The 16,282-nt window shown below is 41.1% G+C and overlaps 1 protein-coding gene across 2 annotated transcripts in view; it reads right to left on the reverse strand.

The window, feature by feature from the left end:
* The window catches only part of FLT1 (fms related receptor tyrosine kinase 1), a 188,294-nt gene that overhangs the window by 98,373 nt on the left and 73,639 nt on the right, over positions 1–16,282 (reverse strand). For both annotated transcript variants that reach the window (XM_036018359.1, XM_036018360.1), the window contains exon 12: positions 7,601–7,715. In XM_036018359.1, the coding sequence (XP_035874252.1) occupies positions 7,601–7,715 (115 nt within the window). The remainder of the gene's footprint in view (positions 1–7,600; positions 7,716–16,282) is intronic.

Genomic DNA, 16,282 nt, shown 5'->3' on the forward strand with positions numbered 1-16,282 from the left:
TGCTCTCTGGGGACAGGAACCTTAGAGTGTTAAGTGAGCAGGGACAGAAGAGATAGGTTGACTGAACCATTTTTTTTAATGTGCTCAAAGACTGTGGCATTGTAGCCTGATGGTGTTGGAGGAGAAGAAGGAGAGCTCATTGAGATTATTGCCTGTGTTTGTCAATGACTCAATTTCTTGGTCTGTAAATTCCTCATCTAGGAAATGAGGATATAAGTTATGAATTAATTCCATGATCATTTCACTAGATTTTAGTGCTGCTATTTGACAAATTGGCCCTTGTTACAAAAGGACCAGGAGTCAAATTTGTGTAAACTTGAGAGCACTTTAGAAACTATATGTCTCAAAAAGTAATAAAACTCAAATTTATACAGCATAAAGACTTGCATTGCTATTTTCTTTTAAGAGAAAAATTAGTAACATGAAAAAATTGTTGAGTTTTAAAATCCAACCCAACCTTGCAAAAAAGTAATGCATACTATATGAAAAAAATGAAAAAGCATAAAAAATATAATTTTTTATATTTAAACTTATTTTTAAAATGTTGACCTAGTTACTTATAAACTGTTGCAGCCTATCTCCTTGGACACACATAACTGTCTTTGAAGTTGTGCGGGCTGTGCTGATGCTTCCGGACTAACGGCATGTCCTAGCTGGAGTATAATGGCTGAGCGGCTTCTAGGCTAAAGTAACATATGAGCTGAAATGAGACCACGGATTTTCTAAAGTGGTCAACACAAATTCTAGAAAAAGCCTTATGTTTTTTCTGAGTTGCCAAGTAATATGCTAGGCACTTTACATGTTCTCATATCCCATTCAAGAAATTAAGCTATTTTTGTCTTTAGTCTACAAATCAGGAAGACTAAAAATATACTCCTTATTTTTAGTCAAGTTTGTTGCTCCATATTCTCTGTAATTTTCACTATGATATAGTGAGTATTACACGATGGTTCCTCTTCTGTCTGTTGGATCTCTTTAATTACATATATCCAGATATTCTTAGTGTATTATTGAAATTATTGGAAACGAAAGTATCTACAATATGTGGCATTTTTCATTCAATTTAGCAAACACTGACTGAGCTTTTACTGGGTATTGCCCAGATGTTTTAAGGAAGATGGAGATGGATATGACAATCTTATTCGTAACCTTGAAGGACCACTTTAAGATTATAAAGAATGTCCCGACTTGAACATCCAATATATATTACTCTCTTTTGCAGAAAACACTCACACAAAGACAGATAAGCAGTGAAGTGAATGGAAGAGAGCTCAGGTGTCTCCCTTTTGATTATTAATCTGTAAGAGGTGGGGAATAAAAAAAAATTCTGGATAGCCATTTCCTTTGAATTATTGCATCCACCACTTAAGAGTCATGGAAGAAAAGGAAAGCAGTTAGGAGAGAAGGTTATAGGTGGCAATGTGAAATGAAGTGTTAGCTGGTGGCAGCTGGAAGGACGTGTCTCAGCAAACCCAGGCTCAGATGCCCGACGCAGCGTGCCACACTGAGTTCAGGAGCCAGGACACAGACGGGGGCCTTGCAGCCCCTCCCTCACTGCTTGCCTCTCCTGTAAGTACTGCCTTCTTATGGAGTTAGCTCTCTAGTGTTTTCCCTAATGGGCCTCAGCAGAACTTTATTTAGAGTCTCAGATCTATTATTTCTCAATAAATAGCTGAAAAACTCATTTCTATTTGGCTTGAGAATATCTGATATTATGGACAGCAATAACCTGAATCTGAAAGTTATATTTGGGCTTCTATTAAAAATTATTGTGATTTCACTGAACTCAAAGCAACTAAGAACAAGAACTGGGCTCCATGATAAGGGAGAATCATCAGATGCACACATTTGCCATATTTAAGACATGTGCAGGCAATCTGGGATGGCCATCTTACAAGACTCCAGCACAGCCAGATAGCTCAGGAGCTTTGTATAATCAATGAAATTAAGGTACCTAGAAGTGAAATGAATCCAGTCTCATGATAAACCATGGAGATACTAATGCATTTGAGTCTCTCTTATTTTGCCCAAATGGGCCCTCCTAAAACAGACACCTTACTTTTAGTGAAGCATGCCACAGAACTCACCTCTCCAGAGTTTCTATTGAAATTGAACTGTAAAATTACACTGATGGGAGTTTTCATTATTTCTTTGGTTCTGGGTACCTTTATGTAGCCCTTGCTGTGTGCCAGATAGTGTGCAAAGCATTATCTCATTTAACCCTCCCTCTGGCCCTGAAAGGGCTGTATTACCCTCTTCTGCACAAGAAGCAACTGAGGTCATAGGAGGTTAAGTGATTCACTCAAAGATACACAGTAGCACAGGCAGACCTAGGCAGAACTGATACACAAAACTACTTCTTACCCTAAAACTATTTAAACTGATATCACAGATCTATTGTAGAGTTCTGACTGTCTTTCAAATTGGGTTTATTCCTCGAGAATACTTCCTTTAGCCAGCAGAGATAGGTCACATAAGCTAAATGCTACTATGTACAGGAATATTAATTTCTTTCTTAGTATTTTACAAAAGCTACAAGCTTTTTTTTTCAATGTATTTTGTGTTACATGGTTTGAGAATAGGAGTGATGAATGAAAAAGTTATAATTAAAGAAAACTTAAAAATAAGATGAAACTTGTATCGCATGATCAACTTTATTAAAAACTCTGATTTCAAGAGTACTTCTCTTTTTTCAGAGAATATATATTGTCAATTTAAACATATTTTCATGAAAAATGAAATCATTTTTGACAACTGAAGTATTAACTTTATAGGATCAGGGAAAAAAGGCTCAAATATGAATTATAAGTGAGTATCAATCGTCTGGACTGACGGCAGTAAGTCTCAATGCAAGAGTCTTCTGTGTTAAAGGGGCCAACTCATTTTTTGGTGCTCATGGCCAAATACTATTGTTTCAAGGAGAAAAGATACAAATAAAGAAATAGTTGGAACCCAAATACCAACTCAATATTTTAAAAGAGAAAGTGCCAAGAATTTGAGTTGTAGCATGTGTTTAAAATAATAATAATTTATTTTACAAGGCACACCAAAAGAAATTCTCCAAGATTTATGATTGTATTATTACTATAATTAATTTTCATTTGCAACAATATTTTTGGCTCTGGACCCTCACTTTGGGGGTGCCTCTACTTGCCCTGCCAGGACCTCAAAAATTTAGATATTAGAAACAGACCCTTTAAGGCCATTCTCTGGTTCTTTTGCATGACTCAGGAACACTGACGAAAACCCTCCTCACGTACTGTAAGTCCGGAAGTTATTCATATTCCCTCCTCCCTTTTCGCTAAGTATTAGTAATTCACCACTACAATATGGTTTGAACCTCACAGAATAGAATGGATGGGATGACGTGTAATTCAGCCTAATCTCCAGCAAAAGTTTTTTTTAAACTCTGTATACAGAACAGAGATTTTAATCTCAGAATGTTTCTAATATAGTTTCCTCCTAAGTGTCACAGGGAGACATAAAAGGAGACATGGAGAAAGGTCATGGAAAAATCTAAAATTAACCCAGGGTGGCACATTTGAGCCACGTGATGGAAGGATAGAACATGAATGAAATTAGAAAAATGGGGGAGTGTGCGGGCCACGCAAGAGAAACTGGGATTCTGCGACTCGGTGCTGATGCGTCTGTCATGGACTGCCGCACGCGGTGCGCCACTTCCCACTCTCACCTCCAAAAGGCTTCAGTGGGAACGGTGCTGACACCCTGTGTTGTCACAGTTCTCCAGCCTCGCAGAAGTAATGCTGATATGTGTTTCCTGCGCGTTTTTTCTGCCCCAGGCTCCTTCTACTTCCTACTCTGCATCTACAGACCTCGCAGCCTAGCTGCCCCCTTTAAACAATACAAAACTCCGCGTTTCGTACTAGCAACTCCACTGATGACTCACTTTTCACAAATCTAGGCCAAACCCTGCCAGTAAGGAACTGAATTTTATTGTCCCCTGCACTCTTACTTGAATTACATCAAAACAAAACAAAACAAAGGGAAAAAATGCAAGTCCCTGAAATCCGACAGGTGCACCGGCGGACCCACTGTCCCCTGATCCGTGGGGCGGGGGCTGTCGCCGGGCGCGCGGACACTCTGCTCCAGAGAAAAGGATCGTGACAGTCCAAGTTGGGACTGCACTTTCTTAAAATGTACAGAACATAAGGGCGGTTTGAATTGGAAAGGGAAGACCAGTACAAATCATTCTGAAATAGCAAAACGTCCACTTGTTATTATTATATGAAAGATAATTTTTCATAAAGATATATTAATAAAGTAAAAAATTCTTTAAAAGTTAGAACCTAAAATTAATAATTTACTTAAAGTCTAATGTGTTATAGCCACTAAAAGGATATTTTATATATACAGATATACATATATATCAACTTTGTTTAGAAAGAGCATTAACTATTATTTGCATTGCAAGTAACTGCTTAACAAATAGTCTTCATTATATATGATCCCAATAATTTCTGGACTCACATTAGGGTCTATATGACAACCACTTTTTCTTGTTTTCATCTTCACCACAGGACATGCTTATTGATTTTTATAGAGAGGGAGTATAAGAGAGAAAAATTGATCAGTTGCCTCTTGTTATGCACCCCAACTGGGTACTGAACCTGCAACCTAGGTGTGTGCCCTGACCAGGAATCCAGCCCCCGACCCTTTGGACCACGGGACAATGCTCCAACCAACTGAGCCACACCAGCCAGGACTATGACGACCACCTTTGTAACAACAGGCAAATTAGGTAGGGCAAATATTATTAGTCCCATTTTCTGGAGGAGAGAACTCCGGTTCAGAGAGGTGAACTGATTTGCACGTGGTTCTATAAGACAGAAAGTGGCAGAGTCTGACTGCACCTGGGAAGGCATAGTACCCACTGGGTCTGGAGATTGATATTTAACACCTCTGAGTAACCACAGAGGTACATGTAAATCAGGGAAGTTCCTTTTCCTAGCTCCTGCTGTTCTGCTACTACTCTCTAAGGAGTCAGGTAGCCACTTCATGGTTCCGGCTACTCAGAAACCTCACCTCGCCTTCTCACTTTCCATTTTATTTTCTATAGCTTATTTTTGTGAATTTAACTTTCAAGTTTATAGACTTTCCTCTTTCCTAGTATTTCATTACAACGCCCCTCATCGACAGCTACACATCATGGAATGTTTCAAACTGCTGTTCATTTGTATCAGAGAAAAAAAAACCCTATAAACCACCTACAACTGCTGGTAGTTATAAAAACATTTCCTAAATCCTTGACAAACCATTGCTGATAGTCCCATGGAAGCCATCCCCATTTTAACTGGTATTTAACTGTATTGGCTTAAGTCTGCAGAATACTGGGTTTTGGAACAGGAAGACTTTGGTTTGAGCTCTTTGTTTTCCACTTTTACACTGTGTGGCTTTGAGTTAATCATCTTATCATGCTAGTTTTTCTTATCTTTAAAATGGAGATAACCACTTTAGCCAGCCAAAAAATGACATTGACATTAGCGTATGTCAAAAAGTTTCACACATTGAAGAACTCAGATGTTATTTGTTGTTACTGCTATTGTTAAATCCTACACAGACAATGATGCCATCTATTTTGTCGCCTTCAAATGCATACAGCTGAATAAATAGGCCACAAGCATAACCACTCTCAAGCAGACGGCATCCACATTAACAGATGACTCCAAATCAAGACATGCAAGTATGGGCATTTTGGCAAGGGGTTGTTTGATATATATTTTTTCTTTTTCAAAGCATCACTATTCCATGCCTTTAATAGCAGATTTTTACGTGTTCTTTTCACTAATTCCACAGGAAAAAAAAAGCCAGCAGGTCTGAGGTCCACTGAGATTTGCCTGGTGCCAGCTGTGTGGAGGCTCAGTGGAGGTTAGGGGAGAACAGAATGAATAAGTAGCACAGGAGTGGCAGAAAAGATGCCTGCTGGACCCGGTGAGATTGGATACGTTTTGGGGGGTGTTGAAGTTCCTCTCTTATAACGAGATTAGTTTCAGAGGTACAATATAATGATTTGGTATTTGTATATATTGCAAAATGATCACCATAATAACTATAGCCAACACCTTTCACCATATATAATTACAATTTTTTTTCTTGTGATGAGAACTTTTAAGATCTATTTTCTTAGCAACTTTTTAAAAAAGATTTCATTTGTTCCTAGAGAAAGGGAAAGGCGGGGGGGAGAAAGAGAGGCTGGGAAACATCAATGTGTGAGAGAAAAATTGACTGGTTGCCTCTCACATGCTCCCCAACAGGGGACTGGGCCTGCGACCTAGGCAAATGCCCTGATGGGGAATCGAACCAGTAACATTTTGCTTTGTGAGATGACACTCAACCAATTGAGCCACACTGTTCTGGGCTCTTATCAACTTCTAAGTGTGCAATATAGTATTACCACTATAGCTGCCATGCTGTACATTAAAATCCCATGACTTACTTATTTTTAACGGGCAGTTTGTATCTTTTGATCCCCTTTACCTTGTTTGCCCACCCCCACCCTCTGCCTCTGGCAACCGCCAACCTATTCTCTGTATCTATCAGCTTGATGGTTTTTTTTGTTGTTGTTTGTTTTGTTTTAGATTGCATATACAAATGAGGTATTTGTTTTCCTCTGACTTATTTTATTTAGCATAATGCCCTCAAGGTGTATCCATGTTGTCACAAATGGCAAGATTTCATTCTTTATTATAGCTGAATAATATTCTGTTGTGTATACACACTGAATTTTCTTTATTCACTCATCCATTGATGAGTACTTAGGTTGTTATCATTTCTTGGATATTTTGAGTAATGCTGTAATGAATGTGGAGGTTTATATATCTCACTGAGATAGTATGTTCATTTTCTTCAACTATATACCTATAATTGGGATTGCTGGATCATATGATAGTTCCATTTTTTTTAAGGAAACTCCATACTGTTTTCCATTGTGTCTGCACCAATTTACATTCCCACCAACAGTGTACAAGGGTTCCCTTTTCTCCACATCCTGACCCACAGTTGTTATCTTTATCTTTTTGATGATGGCCATTCTAACAGGTGTGAGGTAGTATGTCATTGTGGTTTTGATTTACATATCTTAAGACAGAAAATCTTGACACTGCATGTTTGTATACCCCAACATAGTCAGGCTTTGCTCTTGCAAAGACAAAGGGAAAAACAAGATATTAGCATCACCCCACTTTATGTATGGCAGTGATTCTCAGTCCTGGCCTCTCCAGGGAGCTTTTATGAACCCGGGGCTCCACCCCAGAGGCTCAAATGTAATAACTGGGCGAGTACTCTAACATGCCCCCAGAGCGTATCAGAGAAGCACTGATGTGGGCAAGTCTGATGTCTAGGAGGCAGTTTCGCCTCTTCTGCTAGGACTGGTTCTCAGTGCTTTGGAGCTGGTGGTCGGTGGGAGAATGCCGCCGTTAGAGCGGTCTCGGTGCCCCTCTCAGGGAGCCGTATCTCAATACTTGCTTCTCTCTGAATTTTTGTTCAGCCTTTTAATTATGTCAGGTTCTAATAAACCCAGAACTGGGAACTGAGTGTGTGTTTTTAGAATAAATATCCCAGTGCTTATTTTTCCAAAAAATACCTTATTCTTTCCTTCTACTACTGCCGTGCGCTGAGTGATGCTCTCGATTCTGTTTCCTATGTTGCTGTCAGGATCCAGGATAAAGGACTCTTCACTACTGGAGCAAAAGTCATACCTATTTAAAAAAAAAGAGTCGTTACTGTGTTGCTTTGCAACATGGTCAAGCCCAAGGCTTCAGATGAAATGAGAATCACTGGGCAACAACAAAAACAAAGAAACAAATAAAGTCATTGGATGAATGCTTGGGTTACAAAAATCACATTTTCCCCTTTTCCTTAGATTTCCCCCAATATCTGTCCTCAAAACTTAAAAATAGCAAATATATTTTCCATGATCTGAAATACCCATACTTATGTACCTCCATACATCTTTCCTGTTCTAAATGTTAATTATGAAGTAAAAATGCCTAAATTAGAAAGTTTTAGTATCTAGATTTTAATTAGTTTGTAGTGGAGGAAACATATAAACTGAAAAAATGAAGTTATGCTAATGAATGGAAATCTCAAATAATAGCATTTCACCTCTATAAAAGGCTGGCTTTTAATCAGAACATTCCATTATGCAGGTAATTTTTTCCAGGGCTAATTTGGTGTGTATGGAAACACATTATGGAACAGTTACTATATTCAATCTATTTCTTTTCAAGTTTGGGGGTATCACATCAAGCTCTTTAATTTCTCATGCTTTAAGTGTTTAATGATAAAATAAGGATGTTGAAGTTATTTATCTGTAAGATCTTTTTTGATTCTAAAAGCCCATGAAATCTCTCCTATTATTTCAAACTAGTTACTGGAGAGATTTCGACCTGGATCCGGAAGTCAGCATGTTCTCTCAGACACGTTACCATCAGCAGGCTTCTGTTTTCGTGCAGTTTCATTGGTCTAAGTATTTATTGACCATTTGTTGCACTTCATGTATCCTACATTCTACCTGAATAAAACCCCCAAACAACAAAAAAGACATTCAAGTCCATCCTGACCTGGGCAGTGCACCAGCATCTGAACTACCCTTGCTGGCCCCTGGCTTTCCCACTCTGACATCCCCCAAACTGCTGGCAGACCAACCCCTGAATGCCCTGGTTTTCAGGGGAGTCCTTTTGCTACCGTACTGGAGAAAGCCCAGGCTTCCTTGTCTGACAGTCCAGGCCATCCACAGTCGGTTCCCTACGTGCTTTGCCAACCTGAACCCTACAGAAGCTCTTTGTTCTAGTCAAATCATGTTTTGGTTTGGTTAGTTCAGAGTCCTGGACCCGAGCTCACAGGGCTCCTAAATCCTAGTCCCACCCCGCACAACTAGTCTTCTCTTCAAAAAAATAAGAATAAAAATATACCCGCCTTGTTAATCTCACAGGATTATATAAGCATTACATGACTTAATTTACCTACAGAGGTTTTATAAATTAAAGACACTGCAGAAAAGTAAGGAAATATTGTCACTGTATCATGGGTATGTGATCCCTCCACTTTACTCGCTCAGCTACCACGGACTAGACAACTTCTCTTCCCACAACCTGACCTTGTCTAACAGCTTCTTCTGACCTCTGTGACTCCTCACTGCTCTCACGACTGGAGCCACTCACTGAATTTATTGCAAGTTCACCTTAAAAGACTCCTTGAGATTTAAATATGGATTTATTTGAGACACAATGCAAATAGAGAGAGACTTCAGGTCCCTCCAAACTGCACCTGTGGGGTCCCAAGGTTTGCACTTTTCTGCCAGTCTGGGCAGGAAAGGAGAGACAGGTGCTGGCGGAACTTGAATTGAGGACCTGCAGCCACCCTCAGCCAGGTCCTCTGCTTCCTGATGAACTTAAGTGTTGATTTTTGTTTCCTTATACTGTGACCATTTCATTGAAGCATTTTGTATTGCTATCTGTTGGACTAGAATTTATTGTGAGCAGAAAGTTTGCTGGGCTTTACATGTCTTTGGGCAGATTTTGGAGATATTCAAACCAGGAGAAACTTTTAGAGCCCAATTTCCAGAAAAATTGAGTGGATGATCTTAAGGAGCCAAGGGCAACTGTGACTTACGTGAGATGAAGGTGAGAGGGCAAATACGTGAGAAAAAGGGAAGAGAGACAGGATTGCGATGATCCATGGGAAGTCCTGTGATATTCCTTCCTGGGCCTGGAGCTGAGGAAGGCTCCAGAGTCTGAAACGAGCCAGTCTTCTGGCTGGTCTCCCCTCCTGGACATGCTGGCCAGTGAGGTCCTCCCCCAGAGCACCCACACTTTCTAAGTTTCCATTTAATGCTTCCCAGGCCCCACTGGGCCAACAGCTACAGAGGGACAGGGGCCACATCTACTTCTTCACCCTGTCCTCACAGTTAAACAAAGGACTAGGAGGTAATTGGCGTTCCATAAACATGTGTAAACATACAAACAAGCATGAGGTACTGATACATTGTTTCTAGTAAGAGGTTTCATTTGTTCCAGTTATTATTTTCAAACATACTGATAAGTACATATAGTATAATAAATCTTCATATACCCAGAACCCAAATTTAAAGCTAAGATTTTACATTTGTTTCATCTGTTCCTTATTTCTTTTTATTTTCTATAAGTGTTTTAAAGCAAATCCCAGACATAATATCATTTTGCCCTAGTTTTCATTATTAGTATTCCTTACTTTCTAGGCTATAACATCTATACCTCGAACTAGTACTTGACCTCACATTTTTCACACATGCTCAGTACCTGTACGAGTATATACAATGTATATGCACATTATAGGTATATGGGGTTTATGACGCCTCTATGAACATGCATACACCTACGTTAGACATGTGTGTTTAATATGGGCCATCACAACAACAAACCGCTGAAGTTCTGTTGTATCTGGAAGAGAAGCACTTCGTTTCATTCTTTTTCCCCCAAAGAAGCAAAAAGGATAACAGAGGTCTTAGACAAAGATCATGGTTTCACACGCTTGGTCTTCAGGAAACACAAAGAAATATGTGAGAGTAAAGCCCGTCTGGGTGTTTCCGGAGGGAAACGCCGTCTGCTGCCGGAGTTCGGTAGGGGCTGTCAACCTGTGACCCCCGCCCCCGGCCCTAAGTCTGAGGGAGGTTACGGATGGCACAGCCCCAGCGTGGAAAGTATAGGCTAGACTAGTGCAAGGTCCTCCAAACAAAAAGGACAGATTCTGTGGCTGTTTTCTAATTTGGGGGCTATTATTTTTCTCTCTTTGTAATTGGAACCATAAAAATAGAATGTCGTTTGGGAGCCTGACTATATAACAGCATTTGAAACGGGATTTGGGGGGAGGGGAGTTTGCTTAAGCCTTAAGAATACATCAAGCTCTTAAGGAAGTAGATTGTGCCATGTTTGAAGATGCAAAGATAATCACTGTGCTGGGAACCGTCTTGAGGGGGGAGGAAGCCGAACAACAAGAGGAAAGCAGCGCTCACTCCTGATTTCGCACAGGAAGCCCACAGCACCTCCTGCCAAGGAGAGATAAGAAAGCTCCCAGGCACTATTCTGGACAAGGCCACTGTTATCAGCTTCAGCTCTGCCGTCCTCTCTCTGCTCCAAGCCTCTGTCCCTTTCCTAATGAGTTTTAGGGCCCTGACCTCCATTTGCATGCGGCATGCCAAGTACAATAGCATGGAGGTATTTATAACCATTGAGAGGGAAAAAAAAATTTCCGGGGTAAGAGTGTACTCCATGTCATCTCATCCATTGCCCTGGAGTTGAAACGAATTAGTTACTAGAGATTGATATAAATAAATTAAGAGAAAGCAGCCAATTTCATATCCAACACATGGAGCGGGGGCCCTACATGTGACATGTCAGTCTCTCTAACTCCAGGCAGGAGCCATCCATGGGACTCTCCCGTCTGGTCTAAGTTACCAGCCCTCTTCTCTTGACATTATTGGGGAAACGCCAGGCTTCAGAGACATAGATGACATTACTGACCTACATGCTTTGGGTTGATTTTCCTGTAGGGGTGATGGATTTGCCCTGTTCCCTTCACACTCGTAAGCATTTGGCTCCTCTGTGGCCACAGACAGATACAGGCAGTCTGGGGCCACAGATAAGGAAGGGCAAAGCCAACACTGTCCCCGAGAGGCATGTTAACCAGCCACAGGTTAGAATAACTATAATATATACTGTGCACATTACTCTCTACTACAACAAGGACTATATTTCCTATGCACTTGGCAGTTCATACATGCTATCTTCACTAATCTGTATGATATCTTAAAAAGTAAGTACTCTCATCTCCTATTTAATGAATGAGGAGATTGAGGATTAGAGAGGTCAAACAACTAGTAAGTGGCAGAGGCAGAATTCATAATCAGTCATGGCTTATTCCAGAATCTGTGCACTTAACCCTTAATCCGTAGGTAACATAACATCCACAGACAAGCATCACATAACAAGAAGTTTCTGTGCTTCAGTGCTTCTGTGTGCACAGGAAGACCAGGCTTCAAATATTCACTACACGAATACTATTAACATAGTGGGGATTTGAATTTTTTTAGCCCTTTTTGTATAACATGGTCAGTTTCTTTCCCAAGTTTTGCAAACAAATCTCATCATACACAACCAAAATGTGTTGAGTATCCAATGTGCCTGAGGTCTGCAATTTGTTTATAGTAGAGCTCCCTTTGTGACCCCACCATTCTGAACTTAATTCCAAGTCACCTTTGCAAATCCAGCCCAGGAAACACAATGCACAGTGTGCACCCAAAGGGGCCCCTTTGTGCTCCCCTGTGATTTTCCTTAGGTGCTGGCTTTGAACAATTCCAACTTTCAGGCTTTCTTTGTTCCTTCTGCCTCTCTTTCTCTGCCCCCTGCCTGGGTGCAGAGCTGGTGCTTTTCTTCCTTTAGAGGACGGATTGTTGCATCGGTGGAGTCAGAAGGGACAATCCAGCTGGGTGAGCTTCAGCCACGGATAGTTAGTATCTGTGTTTTCTTTGAAGTGACTCTTCTGTGAGCAAACGATAGCCTTTGAAGAATGAGGTGAGGTGGTTCAGGCTTGCATTTCACCTTTCTGGAGATCGCCCATCTGTTTAGTGCCTGTTCTAGTAACCAAGACTCCTGTCATCACAAAATCCTCATTTCATAAATAATTTCTAGCAAGTTTCATAACCACCCCAATCCTAGAAAGTTTACTCTACAGTCTGAATCTTAAGATAGAAAGATTTTTTTTTTAGGATCTCCTTTCTCCCTATGATAAATGATATGAGGCTGACCTTTCTTTCAAAATCTCTGTTCTCCTAAATTCTGACTCTAATGCTAGGCCCAGGCTAGAGGCTACATACACACATTTAAGCTCAACAAATTCTCAGTCACACAATGAAGCAGGTATTATGATGCCCAGTTTACAAACCCTTTCACCAATAAGGAAACTGAGACTCTGAAAAATCAAATGCCTTGCTCAGATTCACAGAGAAAGTAGCAGCCCTGTGATTAGAACCCAGATCTTCCTAACTCTTCCTGTCACACCAGCACTCAATCCATCACACAGGATGAATTCTGTTCCCAAGTAACCTCCCCAACCTTTACCACAGATTCACATTACAGGGTGAATCTGTCTCAGAATTACCTGCTAGAGGGAAAGCTCAGGGGGATCCTCTGAGTCCTACGGTTACAAAGTCAAGCACCGAGAGAAATGGAGCATTAGCTTGCCAAAAGAAGAGGCACCCAGTCCTCTGGTGAAGTGAGAGAGAGGAAGAATACTTTATATTTACACTGGGACTTAAATTCTGGTTAGTTTTGCTCATAAAAATGTTTTGATGTTAAAATTATAAGAACTCTGGCCTTCTACTGGCTGATAAATTTTATCATTTAAAAGTTTTGCAATGAAAGATAAAATTTAACTTTATCACAACCTTTCTCTTTCCTTGTTAACTTACTTGGTCTGCGTGATTCCTGAACATGTTCTGAGGTAAAGCTAGCCTGCTTTATTATGAACTCCGAAACATTTATAGCAGGCAGCTGACTTTAAAGAGGGTCTCTGGGGTGGGGGGGTGTGCAGCGGTGAGCTGAGCACCCCAACACCCAACGGCTGCCTATTTGAGCCTGAGCCATTGCCTAGGAGTGATTGTATATATTAAATTATAATTACAGCACATTTATGGGGGAGGGGGTGGAAAGAAGCTCTAGAAATCTCTAAAGGGTCCCGAGACAATAATTTCCCTCTTTCTTTTTTGGATAACAAAATCTGAGGACTCTGGGTAGACTCTGCTTATCTGTTTAATGAGATTGGACTGCACGTGCTAACTGTGATTAGAATCTATTTGTAAAGAATATTGAATCAAGTCAACTTAGGAAACAAAGGGGAAGGACAGCAATAAACAACAAATTGAGGCTGTAAAATGTCTCTCAAAAAATAGAAAGGAAAGAAAAGAAAAGACCACCTGGCAGTCTGCCAGAGGCCACGCCAGGGCTGGTTCCCCACGACGGCAGCGCCCCTGCAGAGCGCCTGATGTAAACTTTCCTCTGCCACAGAGGGTGTTGTGTCAAAACATCAGTGATAGTGTGTCTGAGCCATCAGATTAATAGGAGCTGCAAACACTATCTTTTCCCCTCCTCTCACATTCTCTTAAAACAAATAAAACAATGTAGGGGAAAGGATGCTGGCAGAAAAAGGCGTAGAATTGGAAGGAGTGTTTAGACAGAATGGTTCCTGCTCCTTCAGCTCCAGGAAAAGGGCCTGGGCCTTCAGGGTGGCCACGGGGTCAGGCCGAGGGGATTCTGGAGGAGTGGCTTTCTTGCGCAGTGAGAGACCTTGTGACGCCTTGGAGCCCATACTGAAAAGTACTTCTCATCTGAATGGAGAGGGGAGAGGGCAGAGTAGAGAAGACTTTTCAGGGATTGAAGGCTTTGGGACAGCTCCTCAGACAATGGTGGAGGTGATCCAGAGTCTTGGCCACCTCTGTTTAGATAAGAGCTTTTCCGTGAGCGTCTTGGCCTGCCCTGCTTCCTGCTCTCAAGGGCCTCGTGGTCCATTCACACTCAGGACAAGGCCCGTGTTCCCAGTCTCGCTCTCCCTCCTCTTCTCTCCTGCTTGTTTCCCCTGAGAGCTCCAGCAATCCCCGGACCTCCGACTCTCAGTCTCTCTACGGAATCCGGGCCAGGACCGAGGCAGCCTTTCCGTCCTCCACCGAGGTGACTGGGAGGCTAAAAGGGTGGATACTTGCTTGGTTACAACCAGATATGGGTCTCAAAGAGCACACCTACTCTGTTCATTCACTTTTCTTCTTAGTGAAAGACTGGTCAGCTGAGGGAGAGTGACTTAGTAAAAAGGAATCTTTAGGGAAATGTTAGGAGTGGCTACAAATAGCTCTTACTCTGACACATGCAAGGAGCCTTAAGGTATTAACTACACCCACTCAGTGAAGAATATTTCAACATTGTTAACAGTTTGTTCTCATGAAAAGGAAGAGAATACATTACTTATTAATAGCAGTTGACACTGAAACATTCAGAAAGCATAGAGGTGGGGTGGGGGTGGGAAGTCACAATGTATCCTAAGGACCATAGATTCTAGACCTAGCCAGACCTGAATTCAAATCATGGTTTTATAACTTTCTAGTTATGTAACTCTGGATAGCAAAAGCCCGGCTCTGAGAATCAAAGTCATAGAAAACTGCTCAGAAGTTTCAATCCTTGAATAGTTATGAAATCATTGGATGGTATCAGCCCACAAAATCACTTTGAGTAAGTTCTGCTTTGGTGTTACTCACTGGTCACCACTGAGGGGCGTTATCATTCCCAGTCCTGTGACCTTCCCTCTTGTGGAAATGTGGTTGAGGAGTTTGTCAGATACACTCCACCCAACAGGAGATGAGAAATCATTTTTCTCAGCTGTCAGTCCTCTGTAAGGTTGTACTTCTCTCGATTTGTTTTTCACTCATGGGCCCCTTATTCTTGAAAATGTCTATTTTATTTCTCTTTTTCTCTGGAAAACTTACAAAGTAAAGCTTGGGGGCCATATCTCCATACCCCACAACTCTTAACTCCATTTTCTCCTTTCATCCAGGTTTGCTCAATTATTTATTGTAATTTTTTTTGTCTGTGTGTGAATCATCTCAAGTCCTGTGGGAATGGACATACTGTTAACATGGCCAACTAAAAAGAAGCTACCTCTGTTACCCTGTCTTGCTAGATTTATTATGAAGTTAAAAAGCAAACAGAAGGGAAATAAGTTAAAGAAGACCCTTTTGCATCTGCACACATTGCTGTAATACTAAATGAGTTAATTTGTGTAACAAGCTTAGCACGGTGCCTGGCACACAGTGGACAGGTCATTCATGGTAGCTGAGATTTTATCGTCTGACTGGAGAAGAGCTACTAAAGAGCAGGGGCTGCGTCTTGCTCATCTTTATAGTAACCTCAGGGCCTAGCCAACCATCTGGTGACCAGTGTACAAGAGCACGCGCCTCTTGCTCAGGTGACTGCCTGAGAAGGGTAAGTCCTGAAAATGGCCTGACTGGATATGAACTCAACCTCACATCAGGTGTCAACCCCACATCCATCACTTATCTTGAATGTGCTGGAAAAAAGGGGCATTACTAACCCTCAAATGACCTCACACATACCACCTCAACTAAGCACAATGTCATCTCCATCAGTGCCTTTCCAGTCACAATGAAGAGTATTAATGAAGACAAGGGATCTGACTGGGGCTGGATAAATTTGTCACAGCAGTATCAACATCTGACAATTTCAGC

Source organism: Phyllostomus discolor, chromosome 2, assembly GCF_004126475.2.
Source record: "Phyllostomus discolor isolate MPI-MPIP mPhyDis1 chromosome 2, mPhyDis1.pri.v3, whole genome shotgun sequence".
In the NCBI taxonomy this organism is placed as follows: domain Eukaryota; kingdom Metazoa; phylum Chordata; class Mammalia; order Chiroptera; family Phyllostomidae; genus Phyllostomus; species Phyllostomus discolor.